The sequence below is a fragment of the Syngnathus floridae genome, chromosome 11 (genome assembly GCF_059516105.1).
Source record: "Syngnathus floridae isolate MCC-2025c chromosome 11, RoL_Sflo_1.0, whole genome shotgun sequence".
Lineage (NCBI taxonomy): Eukaryota > Metazoa > Chordata > Actinopteri > Syngnathiformes > Syngnathidae > Syngnathus > Syngnathus floridae.
Genome location: NC_142423.1, coordinates 14,029,974 through 14,050,854, shown reverse-complemented (window position 1 = coordinate 14,050,854; position 20,881 = coordinate 14,029,974). Strand labels below are relative to the sequence as shown.

General features: G+C 42.8%; 3 protein-coding genes across 5 annotated transcripts in view; 2 read left to right on the top strand and 1 right to left on the bottom strand.

Moving 5' to 3' along the window:
* Nucleotides 1–20,881, top strand: part of phtf1 (putative homeodomain transcription factor 1) — a 97,333-nt gene that overhangs the window by 29,643 nt on the left and 46,809 nt on the right. The gene's annotated exons all lie outside the window — the stretch shown is intronic.
* The window catches only part of ora1 (olfactory receptor class A related 1), a 97,423-nt gene that overhangs the window by 35,435 nt on the left and 41,107 nt on the right, over nucleotides 1–20,881 (top strand). The gene's annotated exons all lie outside the window — the stretch shown is intronic.
* LOC148391309 (plexin-A2-like) overlaps nucleotides 1–20,881 on the bottom strand; it is a 57,842-nt gene that overhangs the window by 15,082 nt on the left and 21,879 nt on the right. The window contains exons 4-16 of the mRNA XM_088389832.1: nucleotides 18,762–18,896; nucleotides 13,684–13,784; nucleotides 11,767–11,890; nucleotides 11,289–11,442; nucleotides 10,024–10,120; nucleotides 6,870–6,984; nucleotides 5,832–6,032; nucleotides 5,360–5,456; nucleotides 4,690–4,889; nucleotides 3,091–3,242; nucleotides 1,719–1,836; nucleotides 788–924; nucleotides 268–435 (exon numbers count right to left, since the gene is read on the bottom strand). Coding sequence (XP_088245958.1) covers nucleotides 268–435; nucleotides 788–924; nucleotides 1,719–1,836; nucleotides 3,091–3,242; nucleotides 4,690–4,889; nucleotides 5,360–5,456; nucleotides 5,832–6,032; nucleotides 6,870–6,984; nucleotides 10,024–10,120; nucleotides 11,289–11,442; nucleotides 11,767–11,890; nucleotides 13,684–13,784; nucleotides 18,762–18,896 — 1,799 coding nt within the window. The remainder of the gene's footprint in view (nucleotides 1–267; nucleotides 436–787; nucleotides 925–1,718; nucleotides 1,837–3,090; nucleotides 3,243–4,689; nucleotides 4,890–5,359; nucleotides 5,457–5,831; nucleotides 6,033–6,869; nucleotides 6,985–10,023; nucleotides 10,121–11,288; nucleotides 11,443–11,766; nucleotides 11,891–13,683; nucleotides 13,785–18,761; nucleotides 18,897–20,881) is intronic.

The following is a 20,881-nucleotide window of genomic DNA, read 5'->3' as shown; positions in this document are numbered from 1 at the left end:
CATCTGCAAAAAAAATTAAAAGCCATGATGTTAATATTATTAATAATAAAATAAATATGAATAATATTAATATTTGATTCAATTTCATAACCCAATGTTGTCCACATTGTTAATTAAAACATAGTGATCAGCTTTGTGTGGCTTATAAAACACGGTTCTTATGTTTATTAAACACGTCCATTGACCATCAGAGCAGTCTCTCAAAGAAAGCAAATACATATTTGTCTTAATCAGACAGCAACAGACAGTCTCTTATGTCAGTGTTACCTTGCAATGCTCCACAGGGGCTCAATGCGTTGCACCGTGGGGTCTTGTATGTACTCAAAGGATAGACTACCAGGAACCTTGGCCCGGTCTACCTTCAGACCGACTTGCACCGGCCCTGCTCCAGTCACAGATGGAGCAGAAAAACAAACCATCTCCGACATGGTCCTCCTGTTGTGGGGTGCAGGGCAAAAATAAGCATTTCTTCCCGCCTTGGACTGTTGCAAATCTTGGCTTTACACAGATATGAGCCTGGCGCCTATGTGGCGAGAAAGTCCATTACAGCCTGTGCCGTCTTCTTCTTATTACTGACACATTAGGGATGGAACGAGGCAATTAGAGAGCAGAGGAGCTAATGGCCCCTCGCCTCACCCTCTTGACTCACTGTCAGGAGTTTTTAAATAGACAGGCACGACAATACGCTCAGCAATTGGGTCTTCATGGGTGCTTCTCATCCTCCCGTTTCTGGCTGAGATTTGTTGCAAATGAATGCAAGAATAAGCATTTGATGCAATTAGCTCACCTGAACAGCTCACATGTTTGGTTGCCAAAGTACACAGTGACAGAGCTGCCAGCACCCAGATTCTCTCCAACAATAGTGACTTTAGTACCCCCCGATTCCGGTCCTCTGCCCGGGGTAAGCGCCAGCAAGGAAGGGGTCTGTTGACACACACAAATCAAGAGCTTTTATTATTAACTGGTTTTGAAACAACACGGCACACCACCAAATAGAATGTCACAACAAGGATATAAAACAGACATACGAGTTTAATTGTTTCTTGGAATTATAATGCCATTAATCCATACGAGCCCCAACCCACAAGAAATGTTTTTTTTAACATAGAAAAATAATACTATTTTATATTAACAAGAAAATTATCATCTATAATAAATTCCATAAAAATAATGGGCTTAACAAGAAGCAAAACCTCGACCGTGACTTGAAAAAAAAACAAAAAATTCCTCATATCTACTTATTTCCTCTACTTATAATTTACTGAAATATGAGCCTGTTACATTGAACACAAAGATATTACCATTATAATAATGGGAAGATATGGGGAATTGTGCTACAAATTTTAATAGCTTTTAATTCTTCTGCCTGCCACTATATGTCATTGGCATAGAATGAATGAATACAATTTATTTCTAGTCGAAAAAAAGACTCAATTAAATGAAATTGGGTAATTTCACACTTGAGGTCCCAATGTGCTGCGCAGTGGTTGGTTATCTCTGCAACAGCAGACCAATCTGCTGTTAAATATGCAAATAGCAAAAACAATAAAGAAGGAAAAAATAATCTCCTCAGAAAGCCAATAAATAGCTATTGTTATTAGCACACAGACTAATGCGCAAGATCTTTGTGAACAAAATATGGCTAATCAAGTATTTGCTTGTCTTTTTCTCCATTTAATAATTGCAGATTAAATGGATTAAATAGAACACTGAATTACCACAAAAGAGTAGAGCTGGTTGGACTGCGCACGTAGTTCTGGTCTGCATTCGCCCACGCAAAGCTTCACCGGGCCTGGCGCGCTTCCTTTGGGGGCAGCGACCATCTCGCACACAATCCTGGTACACAAAATGAATGTCAATTTATATCAAAGTAGGCAGGCACCGATCGAGAAATAACATTCATTAATAATGTAGTGTGAAAGCAACCCGGTCTTGAAAACCTAAAAAATGTTTGAAACTCAGGCATGAAGCCCATCTTAATACAAAATCTTTCTCACGGCACAGTTCCATTTGTTGTTGCTGGTTAATGTCAGTAAGCAGCAATAGTGCCTCAGTGACCCTATTTACAAAGCAAGCTAACGGCTTTCGCATTCCAAACAATACTGTGGCAAACCAAAACGGAAACAGATTTGGTGTGGCACACAAATACACACTCATCCCCAGGGGGCTGCTGTGATTGAGGCTGCCTTCATAAAAGTTACGGGTCAATGTAGAAGACCATCTTTCTTCCTAATGGAAAACAGCTCCACCACTCAGATGATAAACTACACTCCCACTTCCCCCACCCGCAGCACCATCGCCGCCCACTATTACCTGCAGTTGTCATGACAACGTACGAGTTTCCACAATAAATCCGCATTGTCTGCCGGGTCAATAAGATAAAACGTGCCATGAATACGCCGTTAAGTAAGTGACCCCGTCTTGAATATAATGTCTCTTATATCAGTGTTGTCCTTTTTTTGGAGCGCACGAAGATTTTTCCCATTTTCCTTCAACATGTGTTTTTTGTTTTTTTAAATAAACGGATATAAATTTGAAAGCCTTGCAGTGCGAGCCCAATCACATTACATGCCTGCGAGAGAAACACATGGATGGCTAACAGATTGTCCCTCCAGTCAGTGACATGCCACGCATTTCAATTACAGCCGAGCTGGCAACCTCCAAACAGCAGCCAGCGCAAACGCCGTCTCTTCCCATTGGCTCTAACAGCATCAGAGCCAAAACAAGCCCCGCCTCATACAACCCCTTGTGGAAAATAGAAATGCACAAATTTATTAGTATCCAAAGATTTAGGGCTATCCAAACGACTGCTCTGGGCCATCTGCAGCGTCTTTATAGAAGAGGCCTGTGTTGCTAAAACTGATATTTACTCAAAAAATAAATAAAAAGATCGGTCTGGGAAGGCGCTGTAAAAATATCAATCTGCAACATTCCTGACCGCTACTATGACTAGTAGAAATAATAATAAACTGGTACCAGACCGAGCTTTCCTGAGATAAAATTCCTCTTCATAAAACTGAATGAAGATCCGTTTTATACTTAAAAACTTGATTCTATGTCAAGGACCAATTTCTAAAGCGGCTCTCTTACTGTTCGGCGGTAATGTAGCCCTCCTCTTGTGGGACGCACTCCACTCCCGCCACCTTCACATTGCCCTCCAACTCAGAGAAGGACAGCCCCAGATTCAGGCCCTGGATGGTAACCAGTGTCCCGCCCTCCAGAGGTCCAGCAACTGGTCTCACCTATGGAAGGCAGATTATGGTTTTTATGCCTGGTTTAGGAATTTAAAACTGTGATTAGAATTGCCAATATTAATAAATCATAAATCTACCACAAACAATTCATATAAGTGCAAAATGTGCATCCATGCAGAGCAGATCAGCAATTCCAAAGTGGGGCTTTCCAGCAGAACACTGTCCTTGATTCATTTCGGCGCGTCTCCTTAACAAACGCTATTAATACAAGTGGGACATCAAAGACCTTTTGATGTACTAGCTCGGCGCCGTCTTGGGCACATGACCCGTTCGCCACCTTCACGTAAATAGAACTGCGGTGTGTCGCACGAGATTCGTAGAATTTTTTTGTAAATAACCCGCATTCAAAAGTCATCCAGGTGAACTTGTAGACAAACAGTTGTGTCGAGTGAATTTGCAATTTGCAATCAGTGCGGCTTTACTGGATTTGAGTTATTTTCCTTTAAGAGTACTTGAATATGTTTTTGGAGATCTGCATGGTCACTGTTCCACTTAGCTCTTGATGCATGTTGACTTTTAACAACTAAAATCTAGATTTTCACCACGCTGTGACTTAATGAAAATTTCTTTCAAGTGTCACGGTGCGTCACACGGCGCCAACGAGCTCCGACAGTGGTGCGAGTAGCTCTTAATATTTAATCATGAGTATGCTAATACATACGCTCATGACACGCTGATTTTTATCGAGCATGATGTTTACCTTGTGCACCGCCTTCCGCTACTGTGTTAGAATGCAGAATTTATTGACTCGTGCACAAGCACGCAAAAGCTTCTTGGTAGGTATCATTCTGGTATTTACGCCTTTAGCTCCTTCCTAAGTGAGATTCATCACGGCTTGCTGTTCTGTGCATAAGATGGGGAATGGTTGAAGTTGACCCGCAACTTTGTGTGCAGTGGTTCGAGTGTCAAGTCGACCAAGGCTTGTCTTTGGTGTTTTGGACTCTTTGCTATCATTAGACTAAGTGGACTTAATGCAAAGGTGTGCAAAATGTGGTCGTTTTAAGAACAAAACGTGTCAATCTTTGTTTTAGTTTGACGATAAAGTGCTTTGTTGCAGCTGCTGTGGCAGCTTTACTGAAAAATAAAGTTGAGTTAAGCTAAGTGTGACAACAAACAGCTTGAAACCTTTTTTCAAAGAATCCTTCACTATCTGCAAAACTGCCGCCTGTTGTGAACCCAGCCGAGTTGGCTGCCACCATACAGAGATATCTAAAATATTTAACTGAATTGATTGCCAAACTGTTTATAGTCAGACCATATATAAAAAATAATTCAACAGTTCAGAGTACCCCTCCCACATTGATTTTTTTTTTCCCCAAACAGTCTCAAAGTATTTTGACATCTTTTTATGATACAAAGACAGGTGGAACCGTCTATTATTTAGCGTACTATAGTTTCAAACATTTTACTCAGCAGATAAAATTGACAAACAGACCTCAGTGATGCGCGGGTTGGTGCATTTGACATTTTCAGCGGAGAGGTCGAGCCAGCGACTGGCGTAGGGCGAGATGGGCGGGCAGTGGCGCTTCATGGTACACCTGCCTTCGCTGCTGCACCAGCCGCACTGAAACTTCTTCTCTGCCCGCAGGCACATGCCGCAGCTATCTCGCTGGGCGCTGCACTTGTACAGGTGCACTGTGAAAGGGACGCACATCCACATAGACTCACTTTTTTTGTAAAAATGGCTGACAGAAGGGCAGGGTGATAAAATATACAACCTGTCAAAATCCAAAAACAAGACCAATTGACTGAAAACTGAAGAGATTTGTTCTTGCTAATTGGCACAGTGGCAGTGTGATAATGATGTTAGTTAGTTTGCAAGATTTGTTTGCCATGGTCACTCAGCATTTTTGACCGATTGAAATCTGTGTTTGTCCTTCATTATGATAATGGTGAGGCAGTATTGATAGCTCCATCTTTCACCCCCTTGTGACAAACTAATGACTGCCCACTACTTGATAAGCGCTTATTGGTATAGTGAACTTTCCCTGTGAGCACTTAGGTGGGGGGCCTTGAGGCGCCCTTAGTGACCCATCCATCCCACCGTTGTAAAATTGAGTCCCTCGCCCTCTCGGCTATTGGCAGAGACGGATGGACAAAGGCACCTTTAATCTTCTCTGGATTGTCGATGATGAAATTGCCGTTCCACACAATGGCGAGCTCCACCGCCAGGTCGCTGATCTTCACGCCCTCATACATGTACTGGAAGACAGTAAACAGCGGTGAGAAGGGAAAAAGGGAAGAGCGGATGAAAGGGCAGCGGCGAGACGAAAGGCTTTTTAACCATCTGTCATCATCCGCGTCAGAGGACGATGCCCTTTTCATGCATTGTCACAGACGACACGCCTCGCATTGTAATTGCGCAACAAAGAGAAGACATCTCGCATTCATTTGGAGCCTCCCCCTCTGGTTTGGCGCCTCTGACACCCCCAGTTTACAAGACGAGGTCGTAGACAACCACAAGGAAGATATTTCTTTGCCTCCCATTTACTATTCTCAAGCTCCATTCTTCAAAAAACCTTGAAAAAACAAAATGTTCCCAAAAAATAAATTGAAAAAAAAAAAAAAAGGCTTTACCGAGCTGTTCTGGCACTGCACGCTGGTGCTGTTGAAGCGCAGCGCCGTGACGCGGTGGCCCACGCCCTGCACGGTCACCACGCACTCGTAGCCCCGCTGGCCGGACTGCGGCTGCGGGAGATTGCGGGCTCTCAGGGTGATTGGTCGCACTTCACCGGCCGGGATGAGAATCTGACCGGAATGGAGGAGCTGAGGGCAATCCTGAGAAATCAAGAGTAATAAATACAGAAAGTTAGAGTGGATTTGGTGGAAATATACAATCAAGCAAAATCGGAGGGAATTGCAAGCATCCGTCCGTCTCTCTATCCAGATAGCTTATTTAAACAGGCCAACCGAGCATTCACATGATCAGAATTGCTGCGATATCAGTTCCATTTATATATTGGCCCCTGAAATTTTTTATTTTATTTAAACAGATTAGAATAAGCAGGTTGACTTGATGTTCTTCATCAATTGCTAGTCTGTCTACATTATTTCTAGTGTTTACATAAGCATTTCTCCAAAGGATATTAACAATCTGCCACTGTCAAATATCTCGACGTCTGCTTGTCAACTGCACTAATGTCGACTTCAGTACGTCCCTCGGGGATTACAGCGGCAAATACATCTCTAATCCCAATAATGCATGTCCTGCTTGCAAGTTTTCACGATATATTAAAGCCATGCTTAGATCTAAGTAGTTGTGTTTATGGAATGTATGCTATGTGCTATCAGGTTTTGGTGATAGAGATACAGCCACTTCATAAATTCGATCTAATGTGAATTCAATACAATACACATGTTTTGAATTCACTCTGTGGCACCCCCTGAAGTTTACAGAAATTCAGGAGGTCATCTAGTCAAAGTGGGAAGATCATTTTGAGAGGTTGCCATGAAAACGGCCATGTCATTGCAGTTTAAAGTTTGATGATTGTTAGGGCTGTAAGTCAAGTACACGATAAACTGAATATTATTGTAGCGAGTTCACAGCCTGTAAGGTTTCGTTCAGTACATTTTGATATTGCATTCCGATGCGCTACAAGCAAGTTTGTGTCGTACCTCTGAGGCGTTGACTCTGCCCTCCTGGAAGGAGCAGCTGCTCGGGTCATGGGTGCACATGTTGCGGTATTTACACCAGTGGCAGCGAAATGTGCTGTTTACGCAAGACAGACACCTGCGGGAGGGACCGAGCGGACTCATTAGTGCGTACACTACAAATGACGAAAAAAAGGAATACAAATCGGAGAGCTACACAGCCATGGATGGCTTGATGGATGCACAGCTGTTGAGGGACTCGGGTTTTCTCACCGGCAACACAACAAAGGCTTGGCTGTGCTGTAACTGAGTTTTTTGCTCTCACATTTTTCTAAATGAAATTTAATTTGCTTTTATGCTTGCGGGGAAAACATGTTTTCTGAAGCAAACAAACAAGAACAAGCTCAACAAATCTATCTGCCTGTAAGGGTAACTCAGTCCTTCAAAAAAATGCTATCACATTAACAATCATGGTCCAAAATAGGAGGGGGGGATTCTTCGGGCTGTGAGAACATTTGATCGAACCCACCGTGTAATAATTCTAAGAAGCAAAACCTCACGATATAAAAAAAAATCAACGAATGGTAATAATTAGAGGTGAAGCATGTATTCTGGAATTTTGGTACAGAACATTCTGTATTGTACAGAAAGAGGAAGAGTTCCCGCCATGCACTCTCATGGGTAAACAAACTGCATCTCAGCCTCTGGCTAGCGGATGTCACGGCGAGCGATATGCTTCAGGCGTTACGCCAAACTAGTTAACTCATTTGAAACGGTGTCATGCAGACATCAATATTGGGTCGGACAAAAAAGGGGGATAAAAATTGTGTATTGCAAGAACAACTTCCAATGACATTTAAGCAGCCCCTTCTGGGAAATTACAAATGTCATTGTTGTTCTCAGCACAGCATAATCCAGACTGTTGACAAATTAAACCAATATAAAGGTGTTTTTTTAATCTCTGTGTGTCATAAACATTTGTTCGTTTCTTACATCATCTATGGCATCTTTTGTCCTAGCTTTGACAGCATTGCCATAACCATGACGGCAACATGGTCTCACATCAAAGAAGACTATTTTTACTCTGACCTTGGTTCGCCTTCCAATTCTTGTAAACCTTCACGTTATCATAAACAACATCGACAACACGCATGGTCGTCATTATCAGTCCATACGCTTCGCTTTTAAGAGACATCAATTTGGGGAGAGGTGTTTGACTCCCACTTTGCTGAATTCGACCTTGAAATATAATAAAACTGGTGGGGGTTGGAGGTCTATAAAACTACAATGGGCTCTGCAATGCTGCAGCTCCAAGCCACAAATGCCAATAGCTGTTGTATATTTATTGTAACGTCATTAGCTGCCGGCGGGCCAGGCAGTATTGCAATGGGAGAATATGAAATATGCTGAGTACAGACGGAATACGTGTGGCAAGAGGTGAGAGATTTCTTTTTGAATGTGTGTGGAGGTGAGGTATTAATAGGCCAGGGTGCTGCGGCGGCGGCGGCGGGATTATTAATGACGGGATGCTGCGGGTCTGGAGCGCTGTTGGATGTGAAATATTCATCACGGCGAGTTCGCTAGGGTCAGTGCCATGCTAATGAAGGGTCTTGTATGTATGATGAGCTCCCCCATTGCTCTCTCTAATGACTTAATTGGGTATACTCACGTATTTATGTCGCAGTCAAAGAGCCCTTTAGCATCGGCGGTGTGCTCTCCGCCACTGCGGGCTAATTTCACTACCAACGCGCTCATCAATCAAAATGCAACCTCCAGGAGTAGCGTTATTGTGTATTCACGATCCAGATATTACGAGCTCCCGGCTCAGGGTAATTTACAGAGCAGGGAAAGTTGTGTAAATTGTGTGCGCCCGACTGTTGACTTAAATCCTAAGAGGACACGCCTTGAGTTTAATTCGGTCCGTAACTCAGAACATCTCATATCTTGAAATGAATGAAAATTCCATGATGGTCCATTGTTATTGTATATATAGTGTATATTTATAGTGTTATTGTGAGGCTGCCTGATTTCTAGTGAATAATCAGCAAAGGAGGTGAAAGTATATCCAAGAAGAGGAAGTGCAATGAAATATTTTAATGCTGCGTCATTATAATGAAGCTTTTGGAAAAAGTCTGAAAAGGACTTGTAAATGTATCAGTTCATCTGGAAGTGTCACATTATATGCTCTGAGAATTTCTGAGCAGCCTATGATCTTTTTTTTACTTTTTTGCCAAAGACTAAAAAAAATAATAATCCTACCAGAGACCCAATGTTATACATTATGTATTGCCACAATCCATCCATCCATTTTCCACTGATAACAGCAAACTCAAAAAGTCATTTGCCAAGGAAATATCTGCCTGCTTGCCTGCCTGACTGAGAAACTTTGTAATATCACAATAAAACTGACTTTGAACCATTTTGGCCATTTCACTAAATTTATACCATTTGCAAAGTCAAATATATTTTGAAAATGATATGATAAAAAGAACACATTGACAAAAGTATTCCCAAGTATTTTTTTCCCCTCGGACTTAAAATGACCTTAATACTAACCATGATTATTTATTTAATGCTGTCGACCAATCTGACTTCAGGTTAATATATGAACATTTGTCCGTTGATAAGGAGGGCGGTATCATGCTAAAGACAGTCCGGTTAGCATAATGGCTCCAAGCCAAGACATTCCCTGTGTCTATTAGCATTTTAAAATGTGAACATTTGAAGGAAAAGTCCTTTTTTTTATCACTGCATTGTTTCATCTCCCCTCCAGGCAACCAAGCATAGCTAACACTATCTCTTATCTTACAACAAACACAATTATCAAAAGCCAAGCGCCAAGGGGATAAGCTGGGGTACAAAAAAACCCTGAGAAAATGGCATTTAGTCTAATTATTTTTCAATTTCGGGAACTGAAACTATTGTGCTTATTTGCTCATCACCACCGACATTATCTATTTGTTTCTATTTAAATCTGTTAGACGTAAGACGGTTAAAATCCCAAACAAGCAGGCTGTGACAAATGCATCATGCTGACTAAAATGGAAGCTGACAGATTGATTTCGCTCAAGAGTTTATCTAAGAGTCTCATCTTAAGCAAGAATCAGTGCATCAGTGCCCTAAATGAGCTTGTCTCCTCTCCCCATCGAACTCAGCAAACGCAGGTGTGTGGACTCACATGTGATGCGTGCTGCAATTGTAGAACTTCACCTCCGTGCTGGCGACCATTTGACCAGTCTCCTTGGAGTTCAACCTTAAATCTACGCCGGCCCAGTCTAGTAAAGGACAAACACATTTTTTGCTCTCAAGTGACATCATTGAGATACGTTATCAGTTTGTAATCCAAATACAAATGAAATTCATATTATCCCAGTGCAGTATAAAAGTACAGCTTGGCTACTCGTCGGCATTGAGATCTTAACCTCATTAAAATACAAGAATCACTCCTCCCAAATTAATTTTTTCACGTTGCGTTAATCTAAAAACAACCTTGGCTTGAAATCCTCGATGAACTCAAGGCAGTGTCAATCCAGCCAAAAATACCATCAAAGAAAGTGAGGCCAGATAAAAAGGCTAAACAAACAAAAACGTCTTTTACTTATCTCTTCCTACCTGGCGTCTGCTTTTCTGCAAGAGCGTATTGCTCTAAGGTGAAAACTTGAGCGGATTACTGCACTCGGAGGACCTACTATTTGCATATTAAACAAAACAAAAAAAATAATCTCCCTCTTTTGTTCATGTCTCTAGTATTAATATCACAGTTGGGTATCGTGTCCCAACGTAGAAGTGTGGATTCAGCAAGACTTTAACTTCAGCTTATCAGCTCTATACTCACAAACACACACACATGCACACGCGTGGACTCACTCCCAAGAGAACTGCAGTGAGCATTTTTACAGTCCATTAAAGTTTGCTCTTACTTGTAATTACCTGCCACACACACACACACACACACACACACACACACACTCAGTAGTGGTTAAGCTTCTTCAAAAGCTGCAACATCACCAAGGAGTAAAAAGTGAACGTGATGAAGTGTTAATGTTACTGCACTATGATTGCAGAGTAGCATCTTTTAAATGGGACATATTCATTTTTTTTATTGTTCCTATCCATCAAGTGTGAGATCTTTTTTTTAAATCTTTGTCACTCATCTATTTTAAAAAAAAAGTCTATGATGAGCCTTTCGGCTCTTAGGTAAATTATGAGGTTAGGTTAAATAAGCCAGTGGTGGCTTCACATAAAAAAGATTTATTTGAATTCGGGACAGACATCTTGCTCTGGAGGAATCTCACAATCTCCAGCAGTTTGACTTGCTTCCCAATCTGCCCCACCCTGATTGTTCTGTTCAACATGTTTTCAAGCTTTGGAAGAATCTAACATCTTCCACGTTCCTCTGCATTTGAGACAGTCATGAAAAACAAATACTTTATTCAAATGCACCTTGTCCTTCTGGTATCATCGGGACCTCCTTCCCATCTGGGGACAGACACATGACCCTGTTGCCGTTGACGTGACCCTCAACCTCGGCCTGTTGCCCAAAGGAACAGGTGATTCCCGCTGAAAGGTCGGGAACGTGGTTCACCTCCAGCAGCAGCTGAGGAAAAAGAACGACACGTCACAATTAGTCAATAAACTCATCTCGCGGAACATCAAACCAGATTGCGTGTGAAGCGACAAGCTGGGAGATGATTTGCCTGACTTTGCTACAGTTCCCTTCACGAGTTGGTCTTATCTGAGTTTATAAAATGATAAAGGTAATCAGGCCAATCTAGAAAAAGTCAAGCTTTGCTTGACTTCAACTTTTCCTAGCTGATTTGTCAGTTACAAAACACGTCTTCAATCGGAGTGTTTGTCATTTGAGACTACTCAAGTGACAACACCGGTCGTCTGGAGGAGAGAGGATGAGAAGTAGACTTACTGGGACGCTGTGGGCCGATACAGCGATGCTGTCCGGGTGAGCGATGACTTTCACGCAACGGTCAATGTCGGTGTTGAAGCGGTAGGCCTCGTCTGCCCTCAGACAGCGATCCCTTCTTGAGCACCTGTATAAAACAAAAGAATGCAAATGGTTTGATACATCATCTAGATCAGTGGTGCCCATCTTTTTTTCGTGATGTTCTAGTTCATAAGTTGTTTTCGAGGACCAGCAACCATTCGCTGATGGAAGTTTTATCCATATATACGTAGATGTTGTTCCCCAGCGGAAAACGCAAGATACAGGTTGTAATGCATTATTTGTGTAAGTAAGCTGTTTTGAACCTTCAGGCAGATTCAGACATTAAGAGGTCTGTTGGACCGAAGCAAAAGAACATCATTTAAGGAAAAAGAACAAGAGTCTCTGAGCTGCACTGCTCCATCGTATCAGCACATTGAGAGTAATGTGTTGTGACCGTACACGGTCACAACTTTAACGTTTTCAATCTCTCTGGCGGTGCCAAGGGTGCTCAAGAAGCTCAGACGATTCCGTTGTAATTACATCGCGATACGAAGTGTGGAATGGATAGCTCCGGACTTCTCCAGGGAGGCTGTGAGGAGCAGCCGGTGTGGGCTTGTGACCGTTCATCAGCTCAAGTGCGGCCGACAAAACAGTCTTTTGATGCTGCCGTTTGATTCATCGGCTTTTGTCTGATGAGGTCCATTTGTTCCATCGTCCTTGCCAAGCATGCCCTCAAGCAGATGTTCATTCATTTATAGACAGAGCCTCAGAGTGAAAGTCCTCCAGAAAAAGTACATTTTATTTTTTTATTATATAGTCATATGTAATTGTTAGAATGGAGTGCAAAAGCGGCTATGGCAGAATTGCTAAGAGACCAGAGAGATGGGAAAGGGTGGATTCCTTTGTCGGAAAGTTAAAGTGGCCTTGTTCTGCCGAGTGATGGATCACAACTCACTTGAGAAAGCAATTTAGTGATAAGTGGACAGCATTAATTCATATAATTAGACATGGCAGGAGGCAACAGGGGGAAAAAAAAGAGTTAATTTAGATTAAAACAAAACATTTTTTCTCTCCTCTAAGGTCAGCGGTGATGCGACAACTCTGAAAGCTGCAATTTAAGCGACGCCGATCCTCATCGAGATAGAACTCACAGAAACTCATGCGCACATCACCATGAAACGGTGCTAAATCCCCCCCGGCTCAGGTCAGCTTCAAACATTGCAGGCCGTCTTGCAAAACACAGGCTTTTAATCTCCTCAATCCCCCATGCTCCATATCGAGGTATTATGCAACCTAACCTGGGGGTCACATAATTAAGATGAGAGAGATAAGCTAGCTCTGTCGGATCCAAAATGTTCCCGCGGGTATGCTGAGGTCCCGTTGCGATGGCCCGGCTAATCCCTAACCACCCCCTCCCCTCCTGCCCACTACACCAACACCAGTTGTTCCAGACAATCATTTTGGAGAGGTCTAGACCTAGTACTAAGGTCTCAGCTCAACATAGGTCTAAGGTCTCAGACCAGAGCAATGTCTTAGCTGAGCAGCTATTTAAACAACATGTTGGCGCTAGTCTAAGTGTTTGGGCTAGGTCTAACACCAAGGACCAGGCCGTAGACGAATTTAAGGTCTGCGGTCTAGGACAAAGACATGGTCTAGGACCTGGGATAGCACAATATTTCCCAACCCTTGTTCAATCAGTCATTGGGTTTTGTGGTCATGGGAGACAAATCTCGCCATTGTCTTTGACTGCTGCTGAAAAAAAGAATTGTCTCGCCTCAAATAGTGCAAATCACATGCTTCCTCTTGTTTGTAATATTCCACTGGAAGTTGGTTAAATAGCAATGTTATGCTTTGAATCCCTTGGAAACGCTGTGTGTGTTTGTGTGCGTGCCGACTCACGTGTTGTGTAGGACACACCAACCGCAGTGAGGGTCCCCGGAGCTCAGGCATTCTGCACACGTTCTGTACTGCTCGCAGGCCTCTACCGGGACCTGGGATACCTAAAATTAGAAAAAATAAAAACATGTCAAATAAAGTTTCTTTGCCCTTAGCTCTATTTTGAAGAGGTCAATGTGGTTGTGGATTTTTTTTACTGCCAAAGACAAGTCACGCATGAAAAGATATCAGATGAGCTGAAAATTAATTCATGGGTGCGATGATGAATTAATTTTTATCGGTACTATTCCACATGTCAAAATAACTGCTCAGCTAAGACATTGGCAAAACAATCACTTATTTTTAACAAATGTGTTTTTGAATGGTTGTTTGTCTATCTGTGCCAGCAACCAGTTGAGAACGTACCCTGACGACCACCCAAAAAACGCGACCGACCCTCATGAGGCTAAGCCATTCGGAAGATGAACGAATGAATGAAATTGAATGCCTGCCCTTCTTGCTGTTTCCTCATAACTTTATTTCTCGCTTCATTTTTATTATAATGTGTTTCCTGAGTTGTCTGCAAATAGCTAAAATGCAAATAAATGACAAGTCAGTTTTCCCTCCATAACGTTTTCATGCACTATAGCAAAGCAAAAATAAACCTGGCAAAAATCCTTTGCAGAACAAGACGATGGAATTAAGGATAAAAGACACAGGACGCTGCTCCAGGCTTGCATGTCAACATGTACGATGGCGAGTCAAGGCTGTTTTTTATTGTGTACTGTAACCATGGAAACAACAAAAAATACAGCTAGCACGGTAACTTAAACCATAATATTTTTTTAAACCCAGGCAGGGGAGCTCTTTCTTGACTTGACACGGCCTTGCCAATGACTCGCTGTAAAAAGGCAGCTTTTCAAGGTGGGCTTGCTTTGGAAGCCCACAGCAGTCATTCAATGAGGGAAACAAAAGAGAAAATGCGTTTTCTGGAAAAGCTCATTTTGACCTACCTGAAGCGTTGGAATCATAAGCGTATTTAATAGACGGCAGATGGCGCTTTCATGGTTGAATTTTTATATTTCGCCGCATTCAGGCTAGTATGATGTGCTGTAGCCTCCGTAACAACATCATGTGTTTGGTCTCAATTGTCAGAGAGGAAATGGGGAGAATAAAAATTGTTATGAAGCAAAACCACCATGTGCACCATAAAAATTCACTTGACAGATTAGGAGATTGGTATCAGCTCATCCCCATGCTGAGCCGCTATTCTTTCCGGATCTTTTTGTAAATGAAACCACGGCCTCGGCTGACGCTTTGATTCCGCCGTGTCACTGCGCCTCTTGGAAGTAAATCGATTCTAATCAGACCTACATGAATGTTTTTTTATAAGTGGCACTCAAACTGGGGTCAAGGGCCCTTTGGGAGTTTGTGGCTTAGGGGGTCAACACAATTATTTTTGAAATGATATTGTCTCTCAAAAGTGCATACTGCTGTTTATACCCGTTTCTCTAAAAAAGTATGGAGCCCCTATAATAACACTTTCAAAATCGGCAACTTTTTAATTCCTAAACCATTTAGGGTACACACAATAGCTATGTTGAATAGGTCATGAGGGCAATCATTAGATCCATGAACCAAAACGTACAAGAACTCTTGCCGCTGTTCCTTCTATGGGTGGTACACGATGACTCACGGGGTGATTTTGTCCATTTTTTTACCAACCTAAACCACAACAACAATATTCAACTGCGTCAGACTGTTATTTCGAATCCCTGGACTCCTCTGACGATGCAAACTCATTTTGTTAATGGAATGAACCAAATGGGTTGTGAACTGCTGAAAAAGAGAGAGAACGTTGTGTGTGTGTGTGGGTGTGGGTGTGTGAGGGATGCAGGAGCTAATCCATTTTGCCAATGCGGACCTGAGAAAGCGCCCACTTATGCTATTAGCGTACCGGAGACACTCTAATGCACTCTTCATTTGTGATTGCTTACATCAGGAAATTGCTTGCATCGCACGTCTAGCCCAGGAATAATAAGAAATTAAAATAAAATAAACGGGTGCCTAGCTGGCTTTGTATGCAGAGGAGCACAACTGTCGCAGCATCCAATGGGCTGATGACCGTCCTTGGTGCAAGCGGTTTCCGGTCAAAGTATTCCGTTGTTTGCAAACATGATACATTTTCTTGCTTTATTTTTACAATACGTCGATAAGCACAATAAATTTGCCCAAAGTAATTAAACCAGCAGTATGTCATACCGGGTCCTTGGTATCACACAGTCGGCCTTTCTTCTTTGATACCATCTAAAAAGTGGATACATTTCAGGCTGGATTTAAAGCCCACATTGAGAGTCTGAAAGGATGAAAGGGTCTCGTGTTCCTGTAATAACATGATCGTCGGTTGTGGAGAAAATTATTTCAAACTGCCTGGATCATTTTACGTGATGCCGTGCAGTTGAGAAGTGGCGTCTTGTGACACTGATTTCCCGTTCTAACTTGAGTTTATTGATACTGTCTTGGCTTTCATATAAATACGATACAGTGAACCCTTCGGGGCAAAAGCCTGACGCAAATAGCAACAACTTGCAAATAAATGAGGCCCCTTCAAGAAATGTTGCCCGAGATTAAACTCGTGATATCAAGATCGGATCATATATTTCTAAGGCGTGTTCTTTTCAATTCGATACCCATCTGCCCCCGCCACCAATTTTTTTATTCAACCCTAAGGTGTGGAAGGAATCAGGTATGGATTAAGAGGATTACTCAAGACTTTTGGTACACATCTGTTTTTTCCTTTGGTCTCTTGTGTTTGACATATTGGACAGGAGAGGGCACGGGAAGATGGATGCCACTTTGGCATTGCCATTTTGCCAAGCATACTCTGAGAGATTGCCCTGGAAAATCCCTGCGGTGCTTCTTCCTGCCGTCTGTGATATTTAAAGAGGCAGCCGTCATTTCATACAACGCTGGCGTGGTTATTGTGCTCTATTTTTTTCTTCCAATGTGATCAAACTGGAAACACGTGGTGATAAGCTGAACCACTGTGAGGATATCAAGAATCATCTCCGGATGATGTATTTTGTTTTGCGGCCGTCGACGCTCACGCACCGAACGTGTTCGACTCTCACGCTTTTCATCATCACGCGAACTTTCGGCAGGAGACGGGCGAGCTCATTGTTATTCCACGAGGGTCGGCTGAGCTCAACCAAATCTACTCGCGCTTCCCTCCTCATTCCACGTCTGCATTGTTTGGCTCACAGGGATCCAAAAAGCTCTCATCTCTGCTGGAAATTGCGGGGTGGTGGGGAATCAAGGAGTGAGGCGCTCTCCCCGGGAATTCTGTAAGCAACCGGCGGGAGAGTCTGGAGGGATAAGATGGGATAGGAGTTCAAGTCTGGCGTAGGGTTTCAAACCAGGTTTTAAAACCAGTGTTAGATGAGGTGCTAGGAGTAGTGCTTCGGAAAATGGATGGGTGGCAATCAGGGTTCCAAATTAGAGTTTGATGTCAGGATTAGGTTTTAAACAGAAATTTTAAATAAAGTGTGCAGTTGTTATATTGAGAGAGAGATGGTGGATGACTTCTGGCCTGTTGTGCATCTTTGTTGGTGCTGTGTGGCTCCAAGGAAGGTTGCATCTCTCCTTGAACGACCGATGCTCATCAATAAGTGATGTCTCTCCAGTCTATCGCAGTGAAGGAAGAGCCGCCTCGATTTGTTGTAGAAGACAGAGCTCGACGCAATTCTGTTGGCATCTGCAACCTCGCGCTCGGTGCAAAAGCTCCAATAGCAGCATCTCATGAAACCAGTTAGTAACCAGTCCATGCTTAACTAGAGCAGTTGGAAAAATGACTTTGTTGACAAAAGACACCAGCTGTTCTTTTGTAAACAAATCCTCTCTGTCGGCAACCATGATGATAGTGGCAGCTGTGCATGTCAGATAGCAGATGAATATTGAATTCAATTATTTGGACTTTGGCTAAGTTCTTTTCTTTGAATCAAGTCATAAAAGGTAAACTGTTCAAAACGTAAATTCTTCCCACAGTATTTCGGGGTGCACTACAGTTATGTTTGATTGTTGTTGGGCTTGCTTGAAAAAGTATCTCCTCTTAACCAAAAAAAACTTTGAGAAGGCCCTCTACACTTCTGCGAGTCCAAAGCGCTCACGAAGCTTTTCACGGCTGCAACGGAACCTAATCCCATTTCACGTTTCCATTCATCCGCCAAATAATCACTTGATGGCAGTGGGAAAGTGATTACCCCCGCTTGCTCGCTCTTATCTCCAGCGAGTGCAGAGAATATACAATGTCCGACGACTACAACAACAACAAGCGCGGGCCAAGCCAGGGAAAGTCAAAGGGTGTTACAAGAGGCACAGAAAAAGACTATAGTGGTTTACTATTGGCTGTGTGTGTGTGCGTGCGTTCGCGTGTGTGCTGCGTACAAAAGATGCAAGCACTCTAAGTCGATGCGCATGGATAAGTAATTAGAACAGCGGCCCATCCCGCTACACACAGCTTGCATCTTTAACAATTCCTTCTGCAACGTGTCCTGTTTGTTGATCTGTCCCGCAGCTGGTAGGATTCGAAATAAATTCCTATTTTTCGAGCTCTCTGTATGCCCATGCCCAGACGTCTGTTCATTTGTAATGTTCACTGTTTTTTCAAAAAGCGCCATCCATATTGGATCATGTAAAAATGGATTTTCCGGGCATATTAAAGCACCATATTTATCACGGTAGATTAACACGTTCTCCCCAAATTGGAAGGTGTTTGCAAAGATTTTTGGGAAATGAAAGGCTTTGAAACAGATGACTTCTTGTTCAGTTTCGTGCACTAAGTGTAGTGTGAAAAGACCCTAATGAAACAGTAAATGTTTTTGCAAACATAGATACTGGCCACTGCTTTGTGTCGATCAGTTCCTGTGGAAAAGGCTAGAAGTAGTTATTATGGCATATTTAAGTCAGTTCCTCTTTGGAGGATCGCTGTATTTTGGTATGAAATTTGACTCATTTTAGATTCAGTCCCACAAATCTCACATGTTGCAGAGTGTTTGCCAACTTGAGTTTCAGTCCAAATGGTTTCCATATGTTTTTTGCCTCACCTGATTGTTGGACATGATGTAGAGCGAGGTCTTGTCCAGAGAGAAGGCCATGTCACGGAGGACAGGGTCGTTGTCCTTTGTCACGGTGAGTGTCTCATACAACACTCCTGCGTCCAGCGGACTGTCCACTCGGATCTGGCGGAGAAACACAACGATTGTCACCCGCCGATTCTGAGACGTTGAAAATCTAAGCTCTTAACATAAGCACGTATAATGACGACCTGATCCGATTAGATTCGACAATGCGTTTGAACATATCGAAAGGAATTTGCTATGCTCGATTTAAATTAATCCCAAATGTTTCTTTCACACCTGATCACGCTTAAGGTTTCAAATTCAAGATTGAAGTCAAGGACAGGGTTAAGTTTTCAAACTAGTGTTTGAAACAAGTGGTACGGTTTCCAAAGTAGGATTTTAAGACATGTTTGTGCTTGAGTGTGATTTGGTGGGGGTGTAACAGATGCCCGCCAGTGAAGGCTTCTCTGTCTTGTCCAACAAACACGACATGTAATTGCACGGAAACAAATGAAAAGCGCCTGTCTGGGTAATACGTGGCTTATTGATCGGGGCACGGCTGTCAAAAGGACGCTCCATGTGGAGCTTGAAATGCTTGTCAAAGATTTCAGATTGCAGATAAGATGGCCAATCCTGCAATTTTGATTACAGTAAATTCTTTCTTGTAAAGTTTAGATAACTATTGCTGTGATTTGTGACTTGTTGCAGAGAGAATGGTGCCTTCACAGATGTGGGAATTACCCATGCCGTGTGCACTAATACATCCTCATAGCATTAGTAGGGTAACTAAGTATTTGTACTTTACTTCCCACCACTGGAATGAATCTTGATGGATGTAACAAAGAAACTCATTATCAATGCAATCTGGAGTTAAGGGCCTATTTAAATTCATGGCAGGCTGGATCTTCGACCATTTGATGCAATTATAGTGAAAATGCGTTAATTCCTTAGGCACTTTAATTAGAAATACAAAAGGCCTGACAACTGTGCTTGGTGTTGCATGGCATCTGCATCGTGATTATGTCACTCCTCCCAGCATGCCCCCGGACCGGAGTGTCGGCGCCAACCCGAATCAAGGCTTTGAATGCTCGCCAAGTGTAGCACGCCGCAGCGGGATTCTCTGAATGGGGACAGTCAATCAATACCGGCTGATTACATCATTGGATCTCCTGGGCTTGCAAAACTTCATCAATCTATCATAGCGTACTATCTTCCAGCTATGCCAGCTCCATACATCAGAAGCTGATCATTGTTTGCCTGAGAAATGAATGTTTCCCACAAAATAGCATCTTGGACAACATTATGTTCACCCCTCAACGGCGAAACACTTAAGTATCCTTCTCACTTTCAATCAATTTAACCTTGGTGGGACACTTCATGTGACGGCCAGAACCAACCGGACTCGCCGCTAATGCCGCAAAACCTGAACGGAGCTTCTCGTCTTATCCTCTCCTCCCAGGACCTCACAGCCGACGGGACTATATATATTTAACCCATGAATAATGTCTAAGCCGATAACAAGCGCCACTTCCTTCCTGTGAAGCGCATTCCACTGCAGAACCTGCAATAGATATACACAGCCCGATTAGCATGGCTTCCACAAACAGATCCGCAACCTGAGCCTTAAGCAAACAAGCCTCATCGTAAGGTTCTCTCTGTGGGCCAAAGAAAACACTTTCCAGACTTCTAAAATGTCACTTGAACTCTGTCGTAACTGCCGACCTTCATGGGAGCGACCCAATCTATCGTCTACACCTGGGATTCATTACGAGATTAATTCGCGGCTAAGAATGTTCTTCGGGATGGGCGTAAATAACCCAAAGCAGCTCTGATTTAAGTTGATCTGGCAAAGGCTGAAAAAATCCCAGCAGAAAACGTCTTTGTGCGGCTGCTCATTGTGTGAGGGCAAAACACAGCTGACAAACGAGACATATGGATGGTGGTGGTGACCCAGGAGGCCTGAAGCTCTCTGTGTGACCAATCAATGCCAATCTGTCTCATTAACAAGGCACTCTTCTTTCTGTCTGTCTGTCTGTTCAGACTTGCGAGGGTATATTTGCTCGTCCTCCAATAGTTTCTTTCCAGAACTTCCAAATCTTTCCACA